The sequence below is a fragment of the Larimichthys crocea genome, chromosome XXIII (genome assembly GCF_000972845.2).
Source record: "Larimichthys crocea isolate SSNF chromosome XXIII, L_crocea_2.0, whole genome shotgun sequence".
Classification (NCBI taxonomy): domain Eukaryota; kingdom Metazoa; phylum Chordata; class Actinopteri; family Sciaenidae; genus Larimichthys; species Larimichthys crocea.
This window is the reverse complement of record NC_040033.1, coordinates 11,695,776-11,713,398: the sequence shown is the minus strand read 5'-3', so window position 1 is coordinate 11,713,398 and position 17,623 is coordinate 11,695,776. Positions and strand designations below refer to the sequence as shown.

The 17,623-nt window shown below is 40.5% G+C and overlaps 2 protein-coding genes across 4 annotated transcripts in view; both read left to right on the top strand.

Annotated features, from left to right (window-relative positions):
* Positions 1-701: 701 nt before the first annotated feature.
* On the top strand, positions 702-9,525 carry ube2wb (ubiquitin conjugating enzyme E2 Wb). Its single transcript, XM_010733801.3, has 6 exons — positions 702-826; positions 1,515-1,606; positions 4,653-4,755; positions 6,739-6,894; positions 6,989-7,064; positions 7,167-9,525. The coding sequence occupies exons 1-6, from the start codon at positions 812-814 to the stop codon at positions 7,178-7,180; spliced, it is 456 nt and encodes a 151-aa protein (XP_010732103.1). The 5' UTR covers positions 702-811; the 3' UTR covers positions 7,181-9,525.
* A 1,281-nt stretch (positions 9,526-10,806) lies between these two features.
* stau2 (staufen double-stranded RNA binding protein 2) overlaps positions 10,807-17,623 on the top strand; it is an 81,074-nt gene continuing 74,257 nt past the window's right edge. For all 3 annotated transcript variants that reach the window (XM_027274160.1, XM_027274162.1, XM_027274161.1), the window contains exons 1-5: positions 10,807-10,903; positions 12,732-12,942; positions 14,174-14,304; positions 14,537-14,696; positions 16,635-16,770. In XM_027274160.1, coding sequence (XP_027129961.1) covers positions 12,741-12,942; positions 14,174-14,304; positions 14,537-14,696; positions 16,635-16,770 — 629 coding nt within the window. In that variant the 5' untranslated portion in view covers positions 10,807-10,903; positions 12,732-12,740. The remainder of the gene's footprint in view (positions 10,904-12,731; positions 12,943-14,173; positions 14,305-14,536; positions 14,697-16,634; positions 16,771-17,623) is intronic.

Below are 17,623 nucleotides of genomic sequence, written 5' to 3'. Positions count from 1 at the left end.
GCTTATGTCCTCCTCTGTAAGTCGCTTTGGATAAAAGCGTCTGCTAAATGCAATGTAATGTAATGTAACATCAAAAAAATCTGACTAAAAGTGTTTTAATATTTTTAAAGTGATAACATTTAAATAAATAATACAAAGGTAGGCGTTTTTTTTGTGTGTTTTGTTTTTTAACAAATCATTTTAATAACAAGCTCAAGGTGACAGAATGAAGCAGATTGTAGGAGATGCTATGATAAAAGGTAATCCATTCATAGTGTAATTAAAGAAGTCAACTTTATTGTCAATGCTGCTATAATAGAGATTAGACTGTCCAGGACATACAGTATTGTATTGAAATGTTGTTTCCCTCTTATCCCTTGCAAACAGCATAAACATGACATATAAAATATAAGTAAAAGAGGTAAAAATTAAAAAATATACATCTAAAATTATTTTTAAAGTGATAACATTTAAATAAATAAAAGACACACTTTAATAATGAACAATATTTGGTGTAAGTGTCTTAAAGATGTCGGGCTAATCTTCTATCTTCTTCCTCAGCATTAAGTCATTGGCCCTCCTCCCTAATGTCCGATGTGACTTCACCGGTTCTTAACTCAAACTGTATTTATTTATATATTTATTTGATTTAAATGAAATCCCCTGTGTAAACCGTGCTTTGACGACATTAGAAATGAGCGCAGAGGTGAGTGAGCGCTCCGTGTTCATCATCGCTGGATTGTTTTCCTCTGTCAAAAACAACTCCTCCGGTCACGTGACCCGCCTGACGTTACAGTCCTCCACTCTGCGCTGATGCAGGGGGGTTTCCATCATGGCGTCGATGCAGGTAAGGATACAATTGACAGCGATCGGACTATTTATTAATTTAACCTCACATCACCGGCCTGCTATTTGACCGTTTGGTTTGTTAACCACTTTTTATTCAGACACACAGTATGTGCTGGAAGTGGCGATGACATCAAAGCAGGAAGCGATGAGATTGATCCCGGTTAGCGCTTAGCAACAAGCAGCGTTAGCCCATCATCCCCAACACCACCAAGTCACGGCTAGCTTCCTGGATATATTTATATATAAACACACACATGGGTATTTTATTCGCATGAACACATAGATAATAATTTAAGGAGTGTGGTGTTAGGAGTTCAGCCTGTTGTTTTGTTTTTTTATTAAAATAAGTAGCTGCTGTTTGGCTGACGTTGACGTTAGCTAGCTTAAACGAGGCAGTGCGCAGATTGAGCAGGTTGCAGTTTCGCCCTCCAGCTTGAACAGGTGTATCGACAACTTCAAACATCAATCCACTGACAAATAGTTTGATTTCCGCAGGGTGAACCGGTCACAGCGGTCTGCTACATTTCTACCTAAGTGTTTGAAAGCGATATATCCACACACAATCGATATTTTACGCTTGTTATTGATATCTCAATAGAATGAAAGCACATTTCTACTTCTGTTTCTCTTCTTCTATGTCTGTTTATATTGTTGTCATGCCAAATATTTCAATTGTCTCCCAACAGAAAAGGCTACAAAAGGAATTATTAGCCCTGCAAAATGATCCACCCCCGGGAATGACTCTTAACGAAAAAAGTGTACAGAACACCATCACACAGTGAGTGTTTTTTATTTTTATTATGTTTCATGTGATTCATTTGCACACATCAGGACACCATCACAATAAAAATCATTAAAGAAGGTTTGCGTCGGTGGATAAACAGAAATCCAACTGTGGCTTTCGTGTAAAATGTCACGTTTCATCACTGTGACGGTGAGCGCACATGCATTAAAGGTTACTGCTGCTGCAGAAGTGGTAGGAGGTATTAAGAGGCACAGCGACTTGTGAGGAGGAGGAGGATGAAATCGGGGTCATTCCAGTGACTGGCAGCTCTGGCCCCTTCAGTAGAGTGTCTGTAATGCACACTGTCACTATTCATCCTTATAAAATATTTAATGGTTGGCATGCAGGAGTTGGGCTTAGGTTAGTAAGGAACAGAGGCTGCTTTGGCTGACCTTTCTGTCTGAGTGTCTTGGCGTTCCTTTTTTTTTTTAAATGCTTCTGAATACTGTAGGCAAATCCAGCCTGATATGCAGTAAGGACAAACTTGAGTTGTGCTCCTCTGAATGGAAACACATTTTTCTGGCCGTCATTCCAATGTCTTTCAAGCTCTGACTTTTAAATTATACTACCTGGCTGTCCTCTAATGTCTTACAGTGTTGCTTGGCATTTTGTTTCCATCTTAAAGAGGAAATCCATGTTCCATGTAGTTAATTATAGAAAATTATATAACTATGAAAGATCCATTATGTTGGATAACAATCAGACCCGGCCAGACTTGAACGTCTGTTTTGTGTTTCACCTGAGTGACAAGCTTTTTCGAACCAGTTCGGCTGGCTTCTGCTTTTTGGTATGTATGCCATATTTTAGATGGAATGTACGGGTGCGCCTTGTTGTCTCCGACTGGATAAGATATGTTGACTTGAACCTCGGTTAGTTTTCACTCGTGGTGTTTGACAGTAGAAGAGTTTTGATAGTTTTATCACACCTGTCCTAGTGGAGTAATGTACGACTACACTGTGCCCGCTTGACATTAACAAAAACAAAACAAACAAACATGGAAAATATCTCACCAGTGACAATGGCGTGCCTGTGACGATAAGCGATAAGGTGACCATGTGTTTTTAGTTTTCGAGCTTCTGTTTATACAGTACACTGCGTCTCTCGGCACTGCTCATTAGATAATGATGTCTTTCGGCTGACTGTGTGATAGTGGAGATAGTTTAGCTTGATGCTGTCAGCCTTTGCAAACAAGGAAATTGCTGCTATAAAGCACTGCAGAGTCTCTTATGTGTACTCAGTTTTACCCCCCTCCCCGTTTCACTTGGTGTTATTTTTGTTTACTGGATCATATAATCACCAGGCTATGGGGAATTTGAGCAAGTTGAGCATAATGTCCTTGGAGTCTTTGCCTGTGCTCGGCGTGGGTTGCATCAGGTGTAACTCGGCATCATGCACTGATGCTGCCTCCGTCTAAGCTTTACATCCGGACAATAAAAAGAAAAGAGCTCTTTTCAGATGCTTCGACGGTTGGACTTTGTAAGTTTTAAACTGGACTGACCTTGTTCGTAGGCCCTAAATGATCACGTGCCCGAGGCTAGATTTGAAAGAGACACAAGGCTATGAACCCGGACAACAGCCACAAGTCACCTTGGTGTCCTATCTGCGCTGCTCGCCTGAAAGAAATTAGGCCAGAGATTGTGATGCTGCCATCAGTGTTCCTTTTTCTTCTCCTCTGAGCTTTTCTGCTGTGAGCAGACAATCCCCGTAAATGCTCCGCACTGCACTTACATGTTTGACTTTGTAGCCAGTGAAACAACATCTACCCTCTGGGTTAGGCTGAGAAGACAGACCGCCCTTCATCCCAAACACCAGGAATCAAACCCGTGTTTGCAATCATCTCCTGTTCTGAGTAAGACATCGAATCCCTCACAGCTCAGTCAGCACAGTCCTGTAGTCAGGCTACAGAAGCGGAAATAGATTGTGTCCACTAAAATCAATAGAGTATCACATTATTACTAAACCACTGTCATAACCCAGCTGAATAGTGAATGTCACTGGAATGAGTCAGACTAAAAGCTTTTGATTACACACTTACTCCAGCATCGGCAGGCCACATTTTGTATGATTTGTTTTTAATTATCCATGCAAGTCACTACATGCATGTTTCGTAGATGATCTACTCCGGAATGATCACATCGAGCATAGAGTATGTTATTGATCATTTTCTAGCAAAATAAGTGTGAGGCTTGGGCATTTACATGTACAATATTCAGGGTTCGTACAAAGTCTTGGAAAGAACCGTTATGTTTTCAAGGTTAGGAATATCCTTAGATTTGAATGTACTCCTTGAAAAATGCTAGATTTTTTAAATATAATCTGGAGTTCTATCACGTACGAAAACCAAAAATCGCTTAGCATTTTAAATGAAGCACTCCCGTCATCATATTTGTTTCTTGTCTCCTGCAGTCTGGAGCAGATCTAGACTGATGGGTGCTCTCAGGTTTCTTGGGAAATCTCGGGTTTAGGTACCTTGAAAGTGCTTGAATGTTCTTGAAAAGATGCACAAGCCTCAAACACACTGCACAGCATTAAGCAGGTAACACAAAGTACAGCTGAGGTTGATGATAATTCATTTCATATCCAGATAACGAGGAGCGTGCAGTACTTTACATGTCTTTCAGTTTTATGTAATTTATCATTGTGTCTCTGGTGCGCTGCTGTTTTGTTTTGTTGGCTACATATTGTGAAGTTAATTGCAGCTGTGTGTCACGCTGTTGCTCAAGTCAGTTTTCCTCTCTAAGACAATAAAAGGCACATTATCTTGTCAAAATGAGCATGTCTTCCCAGAGCACAGTACAGGTTTGTTTTTGAAGGAAGTGTTAACCCGATGTGAGGAATTTAACAACTCTGCTGTTACCTGCTCTTGTTATCTTTTCAAAATATTTGACCACAGATCGGCCTCAAAGTCGTCACAGGGTGTTGGAAATCAGTAACAAAAAGTTTTTTGGACTGCTGCCGGTGTTTTGGTTAATTGTTGAATGATCAGATGAATCTTTGGTGAAATGACTAACACATTTCAACACTGTGCCTTTCTTTTAAGGTGGATTGTAGACATGGAGGGAGCACCTGGCACACTGTATGAAGGAGAGAAGTTTCAGCTGCTTTTCAAATTTAGTAGTCGATATCCGTTTGATTCACCTCAGGTAAGTAACTGTGTGTCTGTGTGTTTGTGTGTCGGTTAATGTGAGGTGGTCAGCTTCCTCTCCGCTTGAAAAGCAATATTTAAGTGCTGTCTTGTCTCAAGGACCCTGAAAGTCCTGTGTGCTTCAACCATGACGCACAAGCTGCCGTGCTGGCTGGAGACACCAATGAATGAACAGACCTGGGGTCTGTTTCCATTTAGTTTCAGCTATACTGTTGGTTTCCCTAATTAAATATCAAACATTCACTCTTTGTGATTGTTTAATCAAGGTGCTTAATTATGGAAATGGTCACCAAAACAGATTCCTACGCTGCTGGTGTGCAGGTACAGTGCACAGAGGTGCCCTTTCCAAACAGAATTACAAACTGTAGACCTATGTAAACAATCCTCTGTATCCACTGTCTGGATGCCTGCAATAATCACATGAAACTCATCGGCTCCGCAGTTGTTCACGGAATGAATCTCGGCGTGGAAACATCGGGGGCCAGGAATCACTGACCGACCGAGGCACCAGCACAGAGCTCTCACTGAAGCCATGTTTGAAGGGATTAGTTTAACTCAACAATCTTTAGTTCACTCATCAGGAGCACGGCCTTTCTAAAAATAGCAAATGAGTCGGTGTAGAGAAAATGAGATAAACCTAGCCACTTAGCTCCTCCGTACATCCTCTCAGATAGGAATGAGCGGCTGCGAAAGCGGCCCCTCTGTGTGTTAGACTCCTCACGGAGCTACTGAGGGAACTTCATTGTCGACTGCTGTGGCGCGTTATTGGTCGTGTGGGCAGCTTCAGTGGTAAATCTACAGTATACACATGTGTGATTGTGATACTACGTGTGCATAGAGAATGCTATTATTGTCATGGAAGGGGGGAAAAAAAGAAAAACACGGCCCACTCAAACTAAGATGACAACATTTGCATAAAAAAACCTGTAGCTCCCGTCCTGTCACTGTTCATGTCCACAGGGAAACCGAAATGTTCTGTTTATTTTCTTGTTGAATTTTGCACACAGCGTCGTCCAGCCCCTTACAACATATTTTTGTCTGCAATATTTTGACTTTGAATATTCATTTAGGTCTCTATTTTTTGGGGCATTGGCTTTATTGTGACACGGTGGCATTCAAAGCCAAATGCAGCACCCTGTTTTTGGTTGCAGAACTGCCATTTTTGCCCTGTGTGAATGAGCTGAATTTAGTTTTGGTCCAAGTATACTTGTGCAAAATCGTAGTTTTTAAAAAAAAAAGCTTACAGAAGACAGAAAATAGACAAATCCTCGACAAAAGGAGCGCAAAGTACTACACGAGTCACCGCAGTACTTGTCTGCTCTAATCTCATCCTCAGGCCTCTGAACTTTATGTGAATCGGGCGTTTCAGTAAATATTTTAACTTTCCGTAAGCGAGGCGCTTGCCTTTGTCTTGTTATCTGGAGCGCAGTGCCAGCTTTACTTTCTGCTCCTATCTCTCACACTCATCCTGTCAGTCCCCTCCAGCCCCTGTGTTGTGGAGTCTGCACTCTCCTGTGAGGCCCTATCTGGTGCCAGACTGCCTCAGCCCATTGTTACCCTTCATTAGCCTCTTCACCCATTCTGACTCCCCTCCCTTCTCTCTGCTTTAAGCGCTTCAATATTTTAGTTACCTCTCGAGTCATCACTCTTTCTGTATCTTCCATTTCAGTCACACCTTTTACCGGCTAATACCCCTTTTTTACTTTTCATAAAACAACGCTTCTATTTTATTTTTTTGTCAAACATGTCCCTTTGTCTCTTATCTCAGTCTCCCATTCTCTCTCACCCCATCCCGGCCCCTCTGTCCTAATCCCACAGCTTCATGTCGCGGCACAAGACTAAGCCTGAACTTATAAATCTCAACTTTTTCCAGACTTATTAAAGTATTTTGGCGTCAGATACACACCACCTTTTTATAAGCTTATTATTATGACATTTCAGAAGTTCTCACTGATTTTTCTTTTTCTTTGTTTCACTGCAGGTAATGTTCACAGGAGAGAATATACCTGTCCACCCTCATGTGTATAGTAACGGTCACATCTGTCTATCAATTCTAACGGAAGATTGGTCGCCAGCCCTGTCAGTGCAATCAGTTTGTCTTAGCATTATCAGCATGTTGTCCAGCTGCAAAGAAAAGGTATGACACCGGTGATGATGGCCGTGAGGGGGAAAAATGATTCATGTGAATAAATTCCCTTATATTTTAAATCTAAATGTTTTTTTTCCTGCAGAGACGACCGCCTGATAACTCCTTTTACGTAAGAACGTGTAACAAAAATCCAAAGAAGACAAAATGGTGGTATCATGGTGAGTATTTATAATTATAACTTTCCTTTTTTTTTTGGCTGGAGTCCAAAAGGTAATAGCTTGTAATTGTACGTGATATCATTTTTGTTTTCCCTTTCACAGATGATACATGCTAATGTACAAACTTTGTAATAATCGTAGAAGAAAGAAGTCCTACTGACCTACGTAAAGCACTTTTTAATCATTCAGTCTTTGAACTCTGACCTTTGACTGGAACAATGGACACCATGCGCTGGAGGCTCTTGACTGCATTTCCCCCGTGGACCGTTGGATGCATGTTTTAGTCTGGCTGTAATATAGAGAACGAAAATAATGGAACTTTTAAATGCACCCAAGACGGATTATTATAATTTTTTTTCCTTTTGCAAAAAGGTAGTGATGCAGCGAGCAGACAGAGATGATTATAATTCCTGTTTTAAGATTATTATTGTTACTTTTTTGTTTGTGTGTGGGTGCATTTTAAGGTCCTTGTGTTGTGCAATAATAACTGATGGATGCATGCTTGGGCCTACAAAGAGAAATCCAAATCTAAACGTTTTCTGGAAGGGATCTGACCATCATAACCCCAAGAAAATGCTTCATCCATTTGTTTGTTTTAAATTATATGCACTGTGAAAGTATCTAGTTTGAAAAGGCACTATTAGTATGTTATTCCCAAGTTGCAGTTGGACTGTAAGCAGTCCTCCACTTATTTATCAGGTTAAAGGGTTTTAGTTTGCAACACTGTATCAAGAGTAGACGTAATTTTCTTCTTCATCTTCCAACTTGAGACCTGGCTGCAGTTCTTCCTGCTGTTGGACAGAATGTCGGTACAGAAAAAAAAGATAGGACGCTCGATCTCAGTCAGCTGATGACCTCACAGTGTACGTCTCCTCGTAAAGTTGGGCTGAACTCGTGTAGTGTTCACTAGTCCGGCGTTGAAGATGTGCAAGCGGCTTCTCTTCCATTTAAAGAATGTTTGTAAGAGAACATTGTTGCATGATCCATTTTTATTTGTGCGATACTTTTTTTGATTTTTATTTCATGCTTTAATCTTCTAAAAATGTTTGATTTTAAAATGTCTTGTTCTTTTTTTGTACCGTTTTTTTTTTTTTTTTTTCAACTAGCTGATACTTTGAAAAGGGGGGTTGTTTTTGATGGGTCAGTACGTTTTTTGGGGGATTTTTTTCTTTCTTTTTCTTTTTTTTTGTATTTGTTATTTAATTTAAATCTTTGTTTTCCATAATGGTAATGAATGACGAAATGGAGAGTCTTTATAGAAGTCGTTAAGAGACGAGGCTTTTGTGATTCCCCCTGGTCAGAGTTTTGGCTCAGGTACTTTTTTCAATAAAGAGATCACCTCTAAAAAGATACCTATCAGATATTTTGAAGTTAACTATATTTTCACCAAAAGAGACTGTTATGTTATAAACTTATAACATGTCTGAAACTATTGTACATAAGTCTTTAAATTGCTGGATGACGTGAAAGAAATTAGCAGAGGATGCATTTACTTTATAGCAGATATGATAATATAGGAGTGCTTTATTTCATTGGACGTTAGCCTGCATCTTTTGCTAATTAGGATGTGTACAGACAGCTACAAACACTATTGTTGGTAAATAAGAAAAATGAAAAAGAAAAAAAAAAGAAGAAGTTTAGTAGTTTTACAGTGGGGGTGCATGCAATTTTAACCCTACTTTTTCTTATTGGCATCAGACATTGTGACAACTTTTAGTCTTTCCATAACTTAGGTATTGATTTATGGGATGGATATTACAAACCTCACCTCCAGAGGCTGTGTGGCTCTTTGTCATTTCAGACCGTAATTACCCCATTCCTAAAGAAATGTTTATCGCCATCCAGTCAGAGATACTTGAATTTTCCATCTTGGGTTGTTTGTATTGCATTTGCATTTGCATTTCTTTTTTTGCTTTTTATTTTTTTCTTTCCAGGGTCTAGCTGAGTTTCTTGAATGGACTTGAGTGAATGTGATACTCTATACTGTAGAGGAGATTACCACAGCACACCGCTATCTCAAAAAACTATATTGATAACTTAAAGACATCTATTTAACCAATGTTTTTTTTTTTTTAGCTTCATTCTAATGATCTTGTCTGCCTTCAGAAAAAAAACAAAAAAAACAATAGGAATGAGATGATTGTGTAAATGCAGTCACGACAGCACTTGTGTGTGGGGACAATAAGCCTTCACTCAGTGGGCAGAAGATCAGAAGAGATTTGAAAATCCTGCGAGTGAATATGTTACAAAGGTTTGGATGTGACATGTTTTTTTTTCTCCCTTTTTTTTTTTTAATGTGGTTTGAACTCTTAGCTTGCAGGTTGTTGTGAGTGATCAACACTAATGAGGGTGTGTTATTTATATTTGAAATTTTGTTCTGGGATGTGCAAGCTCCATGTAATAGGTGCCTGTTCATTTTCATAATCAATAATAAAAAGCAAAGATTCATTCTTTTATTCAACCCTTGGTTTGTACAGTGTTTGATGTTCGAGGACACTCAAGTCTCACTGAGGGTCATGTGTTGTGAAGACACTTCAGAGTGTAACAAGTCGAATGATCAAATTTATTAAGCATCCTTCTGCACTGCAGCACATAAATATTGCCCATAAAAAATGTCTAATTTTACCATCAATGTTGTTAAATCTGATAAATAGTAATCAGAAAATATTTTGTTAAAAAGGAACGCTAAAACCTAAGCTCCTATAAGTCATGACCTTTATGACAGGTTTTTTACTACATGAAAAAACAACAACAAAAAACTGCTTCATGTTATGTCACCATGCATGTGTGTGAGAGATCAGAAAGACAGAAACATTTCAATCCATTTCATCTTTGTAAAGTAGAGGATACACTGATCCCTCTATGACTTAGAGCTCGCCATCATCACACAAGAAAAAGTGGTTTAGTGGCACCATCTAGTGGTCCCAAGAGCACTCTTGGCAGATCTCTGAGGAGCCACAATTCAATTTATTACCCCCCTGTCCCTTCCACACTTCTTAATAAATTGGGATTTATGTTGGCCCTCCGCCTGCTGTGGGACCCCAGAATCATCAATACCTATCACCTTAACAAGAACAGCACTGACTGGTTGCAGTTTCTTGCACAAATAGCAGACATGGTCACTCACACCTGGTGGTTTTAGTGTTCCGAGACATTTTCATTCAGCTCTTTTTCCTTTTGCAAAGGCAAAGTGAAGCCTACCAGCAGCAGGGACAAGTTTATAGTTTTAAAGTTTATAATTAAGATTTTTTTATTATTTAAATTTTAACTTGTTATAATTAAACTCACTCAATAAGGAAGAGAAAAAATAGGCCCAAGTGGTTCATTTTCTTTCTAAGTTCTACTCACAGATCCTTATGTGAAGTCTCAGTGACACTTTACTAACCTGTAAAATGCATAATTTTAATGTTAATATAATAAATTAAAAAAAATATATATATGTATAACATGAAGACTGTTGAGTCTGATGAATGCCGTGTGCAGAGAGCAAGTTCAAATGTTCTCCTTTGCTCTGAATCAAAGTTAACACTGTTTCACACTCTGAGGGCAGCAAACCAGGACTGAACCATTCACGTCGCCGCGGGGGTGGCTGATTCATTCAAGATTCACCTCAAACTCTAATAGCGTTACGCAATACTTATCACGGACCACACAAACAAAACACAAACTTTATACGCGAAATATCAAAATGACCAGTCATTCGCCTCTAATGGGACGTGTTTTAATATTTTTTTTTAGTTTTACCCAGAAAAATAACGTGGACCGTTCCCTCTTCCATCCAGTTCTCTTTAGTGTTTGCCAATGTCGGAGGTGTAACTGGGGTCTGGCCCTGGACAAAGGTAAAAAATACCCTCAAATATTTGCCCCTTTGTTGGCGGATAGTCTCTGGATTATTCGTCACGCTGTTGCCAGTCCGTATATGATGTTGCGGTGGACTGAAAGCCCCCCCCCCCCCCCCAAGACTTTCGTGGAGGATGGGGCGGTATGGAGATGCTAGCAAGAGGGGCGCTCGGCCGATCAGCCATGATGAGCGTTAACCGGCTAAAGTAGCGTTACCGGAGGTGGCTACATGGTGTTTATTCACAAGGGGAGACCACACTGACACGTCGGTTGACAGCATGCATGCTTGACAGTTCTGTTGGTTTGTTTTGGGGAGCTGACATTTGCAGGAAACGCCGTTTTCCCACCCCCCTCCCCGGTTGGTTACGTTAGCTTCCTGCTAAGCTTGAACACAGCCGGAGCTGTTGTGGTGTAGGTTCAGGGGTTTGCAGACAGCAGCCCTGGAGCTCTCTGTCAAGTCAACCCCTTTAACGATACACCACCACCTCCATACTCAACTTACTGCTTGACACAGCCGTGCATTGCTTGTCTTGGTGTTTGTGCATGTCGCTGAGAGGAAAGAAGACGGATAGTGAAGCTCAGAGGAGATATAAACAGCAGGAAGCAATCGATTGCATGCAATGAATTAAGGTCACAGATGAAGGAAACCTGCCTTTTGATTTTAGTGGATGTAGTCGATGTCACTTGTTTTATGGACATGACAACTGCTGCTGTTGTTTACACCAGCCCTGTTATGGCGCTCATCTGTAAACAATGCACATATGTGACACCTGTGATCATGATAACACCTGTGATCATGGAAAATCTGTCTCCCTTAACCCAGCTGATCTCTAAAATGCCCATTTATACAGTTTACTAAAGAGTAAGATCAATTTTGTGATCTTTTATAAATAATTTCTCAGCAGCATGGTGATTGAAGATATATATGTATATATATATATATATATATATATATATATATATATGCTACTCCATCACCTGCAGGTGCCAGGTTAGGTTCAAAGCCAGCCTTGTATAAAGTGTGTATAAAGTGTCCAAGTGCAATTTTCTCTGCACCCCAGGGGTTCACTTCTGTATCTGACCCTATGCCCTGACCTCTGCGGGGACGTGAAAAGAATTTCCCTCATGTCCCTTTTGGTGCCTGCTACATATTTATGTGAACCAACGCTGTAGCCGTCTTGCCAAGATGTTGTCACACAGTTTGTTGTATCTTTATCATCATCTTTCATTGATTTTAAAAACACACGACATCATAGTTTGTGACTCACAGCGCATTGCCACAGGCTGGAGTAATTGCGTGGAATTGCGTTCGCTAAAATATTGCATGCATGCATAAAAAGATAAGGAAGTTTTGTTTTGTTCACCTATACCGTATTGTTGGACCCTCGCTGCTGCTGTTCATGTTAACCTGCTTCTACTTCGTGGCAGGCCTTTTGGTTTCATAGCTCTCTTTGGGTCTCGAATAAAATGTGATTTGAGTGTCCATTGTCTTGTTCGGGCTGCTATCACAGGATTCTCTCCTTTTTTCCGGAGAGCTTAGCAGCAGTAACGTGAGCAAAGCTCCTTCAAATAAAGCTTCATTGTCTGGGTGTATTAGCTGCCAGTGGATCAGAATGTGAGATAGGCCGAGGGCTGCTCAGTTTGAAGTCCGCTCTCCAGGCCCACAGAAATGTGTCTAATGACAGTGAACAGTTTTAAATTATACAGAAACTTTTTTTTATCAAACTACTGAGACGCTTGGCTGTGAAAGTGACGTAATTAGTCTGTAATGATCGGTGTGTCTCTAAATAAAAACTTTTAAAGTTGTCACTTGTTGTCTGGTTCCAGGAATAGAGCATGGCTCAAGTGAAAGTACAGACCTCAGCACCCCTGGCGGCTGGTCCTGGCCTCTCCCCCGGAGTTCCCCCGACGGCCATGGCCAGCCCAGGATCCCTGGGTCTGCAGCCCTCCGTCAACGGCACAGGCCCGGCCCCCACACCCGCCTGCCCTGCTCCTGCAGTCGGATATGGGGACGCCCCTGTGTCTGCCACATCGCCAGGTAGAGCGCCAACAGAATATTTTTCTCTCAGGGCAAATTAAGTGAATATTTTGTAGTACTTTGTGCTCCTAATTATTACCCATGATGGTTGCTTTATTTAATTTCTAATATTTCAATTTTCAGTTGCCACAGGCGTCGTAAGAGAGATGAAATGTTAGTGTTAATGTGAGAGCTTTTGTTTTCATAAAGAATATTCATTGTGTAACAAGAAAAGAATGATGTAGATTTAGGCTACAAAATGCTATCAGGATAGATCGTGGCATTATTAGACCTTATCACAAACCTTTCCTGCTACTGAACTCTTGACCTGCTTTGGATGGTGAAGAGCTGCACTCACCAGCGACCCCCCTGTACACATTACAGACCTGCTGCTCCTCTTGTCTCTGCTGCTCATTGTTAAATTCTGTCTATATTGTTCAGATACCGCTAATAATATTTCTTATCATTAAACTGATGGCACATAGTTTTGAATCATAGTCATTAGCCTGTAAGTAACCATGTTTCTTTCCCACAAATCAGAACACGTCTGAGCCCCCGTCTCTCTGTAGAAGGGGGGAAATAACTTAAACTGAATGCCTGCGTCTTTGTGACAGAGTTGTCTTTGTTTCATGAGTGTTTCGTTTACTGAATGTTGTGTATAAGACACGTTAATTACTCCGTGTCAAAGTCAACGTCATTTTTCATCAGTACGTATGATAAGGAAATGAAAGTTTGTCATCCCTTCATGCTACACACATCAAACACGACAGATAATTACATTTAGCTTTTAATAGGGTAACATAAAATAAATAAAATATAACGATACATATATATGCATATATGGAAAAATTATATATATATATACATACATAGGAAGAGAGGAAGAGCTATGCAACCATTGCCAAAATGAAAATATCCTGATCAATTTGAATAATTTCGACTTGTAGTCCTTCAAAATCAATCCAGCGTCATTCAGTGATGTGTCGTCAATAAAGCTGCAAATAAATAAAAAAAGATTAAAACTTAAATGTGTCAAAGTGTGAAGGAGCTACCTGTTGCTGCATCTATATGCTCCGCCGTTCCTGCACAAGATGCATGCAACAGTATACGAATCTATCCCATTTCAGTCACGTGTTCTCACATGAATTGAATGATAAAATATATTATATCAATACGTTATTGTTATTCGTGTGTATCGCTCTGTCTGATGCTGTAACCTGTGTACTATGTATTCTGCTGTACTATGTTTTAGGCCCGCCCCAGGAGAACATGGCAAACCCTAAAGAGAAAACTCCAATGTGTTTGGTGAATGAGTTAGCCCGTTTCAATAGAATCCAACCACAGTACAAGCTCCTCAATGAGAGAGGCCCTGCACATGCTAAGGTAAGTGAGGACACTCAAGTCGGGATTATGTTCTGAAATGATCAGTGAGTTAAGTTTACGTTCTTGCTGAGATATTACATGCTTATTCATGGCATCTCCTCTCATGTTTTTGAGCACTTTTCACAACCGAATATTGCTCATGCAGAACACATCATGCCTACTATAAGTCATGTTTTGTAAAAATGTAGTTGCTGCCGGGTAATGTCTCTCCCTCTGGGTGTCACTGTTCTAGATCTTCACGGTGCAGCTGACTCTTGGGGAGCAGGTGTGGGAGGCAGAGGGCACCAGCATCAAAAAGGCCCAGCACTCCACAGCTGCCAAAGCACTGGACGAGAGCGTCCTTCCCAGGCCAGCACCCCGCTCCCCTAAAGTGGACATCAACAGCAATCCAGGTACTGTACCCACCACGAGATGACATTGTAGGGTTTACTGAGAGTGTGTCTGTTAAAGATTACATCTAATAACTAATATTATGAAGGAGGAGCAGGAAAGATGTTTGCACCTTCTACTATTGATGATCTATTTTACTATTTCCACACAGTAATAATTCAATTTAAGCATCAAAAGCAGTTCCTGTGTTGAGGTCAAACTACATTTGTTTGTTAATTTGTTCATCGGTATACTTAGCTAATATCTTCAGCCCTCTAACTGCTCGTAAAATTCTTCAGCACAGTGACATCTTGCTGACATCTAACATTAGTTTTGGAACTGTTTTCCAAATTGAACATGGGACTTACTCAGTAGCATTAATAGAATGTGTGAAAGTGGAAGCAGTGGTAAAATTAGTCATCTATGGAATGACACATTACTGGTTACATACTGTGTATGGATAATCGAAAGCTGACAGCGTAACAGAAGCCAATCTAAAATATGGCAGTGAAAGCAGGGAGGGACACATTTTTCTTTCTTCTCCTTCTTATGTGGTTAAGTGGTTTGAATTGAAGTTTTAATTTATTAATCCCTTTGGGGAAAATGCATTTTTTGCATTCCATTGTGAGTTTACTCACACATCACCAGATATGCACACACAGGAGCCATATACATCCACTTGTTGAGAGGGGCTGCCACATAGCCAGTTCACACTCTGTACTACCTGGTTGTTGCTGGACTTGCTACCCTCTGGTTCGCAGGTCCCCACAGACTGAGCTACTGCCAGACCTATTGCATCCACTTTAAAGAAGTAGTTCAGATCTCTGCTGCCATTGGTAGTCCTATGAACACACGGACACCAATGCAAAAATATCCCAGCTTTACTGCGGGTATGTTGGACCAGTTAACAAAAACATCTCTTGCTCAATAAGGTTAAGATTTCAACAAGGAATGTGCCGTTTTTAGTGTGGTTGTAAAGCTTTATTTTTATTCTCATCTGACCACTCTGTATCATGCATCATTCATCAAAACAACTGAACCAGAACGTTACGAGAAAGCGGCACCAACATTTCTTAGAAAGACGTTCAATTCTTGAAACTGTTCTCAAATTATTTGCTTTAAAATATCTGATAACATTTATTCGGTCCATGCATGTTCTGAACTGTTCCTAAGGTTGCATCAGTGCCCTCTACTGTTCATTTTAGAGTGTATTGATGAAATGAGGTGTATTCATTGGAGGGAGATGGTGGGGCCTCCAAAGCCACTTCAGAAAACAGCTTTTTGTTTTGAGATGTCACTTTTTTTTCATGTGCAAGTGTAATCATGAAGAAGAGTGCCGAGGTTATGGGTGAAATTGGGCAAAAGCCTTTGTGTCATAATGGTGTTTTTATGTCTCCATTGTTAATGGGATGCTTCAGTATTTAGGGATTTTCACCTGGAGGACTTTCGCTTCCAGGTGTACCCCTCGAGCCACTAGATACATTTTAGATAATCCATGTTCAGAACAAAGCCAGTACAGCCCCTGTCAATAAAGCCTAAGTGCAAGCTTATGTTTTGTCTCTGTCCAAATGAATACCACTGGCCTGTCTTACCTCATCTGCCCTCTGTGGCATTGTTGTAATGAAAGACCTCATAGTCAACCTCTTAATGGGATTAAGAAAGCCCTGTGACAGGTTATGCAACATCAGCGGGCAGCTGTGGGATTAGAAGTTCATGCATCATACACAGTTGGACAGGTAGAAAGGTTTTACACTTTTTAGGTTGAACACAGACATCCTCATATTTAAACTCCTGTGTTACATCCTGAAACTTTATCTGGAGCTTTAGAGACATTTTTTTCCCCATAGTTTTTTTAAATTTAATTTGCTGATGTCAGGCAGCAGAATATTTCATACATTATTTAATGTTGAATACATATTTCCTTTGCTCAGTTTTAATGTTTTATTTATTCTCAAATATAGGCAGTATAACACCCACAGTCGAGCTGAATGGTCTGGCTATGAAGAGAGGGGAGCCAGCTATTTACAGGCCTTTGGATCCCAAGCCCATGCCCAACTACAGAGCTAACTACAACTTCAGAGGGATGTTCAACCAAAGGTGAGCTCCAAAAAACAGAACCCAACTGTTGACTGGGTTTGTTTCTCGTCTTTCGGCTGACAAACTACACTTTTCTGCACTACAGCACCACTCATGAATAATTAGGACAGACAGAGCCTGGTCACTCTGCAGGTTAAACATCAATTCTGTTGCCTCCTGCTGTACACGATCACTTAAATTGTCCTTTAATGGAGCCAAAGTCGCAGTTTAGTTGCTCACAATGACAACACCTAAACATGATCGTGTCTTTGGAGGCATATTTCATTGTTTGGCAGCAGCTTTATTAAAAAGAGTAACTGGGCCTTTGAATTTCTGCACAAAAGCTTCAGTTTGGATGCCTGAAATGCCGCCTTTGTGGTAAACTGATAGCTGGCTAAGAGTGAATGATAGCTGCCATGCTTTGTGAGCTTTTGAGATCCACCCAGTGAGGTGTGGACATGCTCTTGATATGTTTTAGATGGCCTTAAACTGCATTGTTTCTTTGATCCCACTGACTCGGATGTGTGTCAGACGTGGCCCTACACTCCATATGTTCTCTAAACGGATGAATGTTGTGTCCTCATGGGGTCCCTTCGCACTCAGTCTCTGTCAACTTTCTTTCTTCCCTTTGTTTTTTTTTCCTTTACCAGAGCCATCCAGCCATTTCCCAAAACTCCATAAAAATGCCACAGAGGTGCAATTAATGATCCCTCCCCTCCCTCAGTGAAGGAATGTGATTTAGGAATTTGGATCTGTTGACTTGCTTGACACGAAATCCAGGTACACTGTGGCCACGTTTTTAGTCGAGTACACAACATCAAGAAAATCAGAAACTAAGAATTTGACTGTGTTTTAAAGGGGCGAGACGTAAATG

Coding starts and splice junctions, on each gene's coding strand:
- ube2wb (XM_010733801.3), top strand. Junction 1,607..4,652: donor GTACAGAACACCATCACACA/GTGAGTGTTTTT, acceptor CTTTCTTTTAAG/GTGGATTGTAGACATGGAGG. Junction 4,756..6,738: donor ATCCGTTTGATTCACCTCAG/GTAAGTAACTGT, acceptor GTTTCACTGCAG/GTAATGTTCACAGGAGAGAA.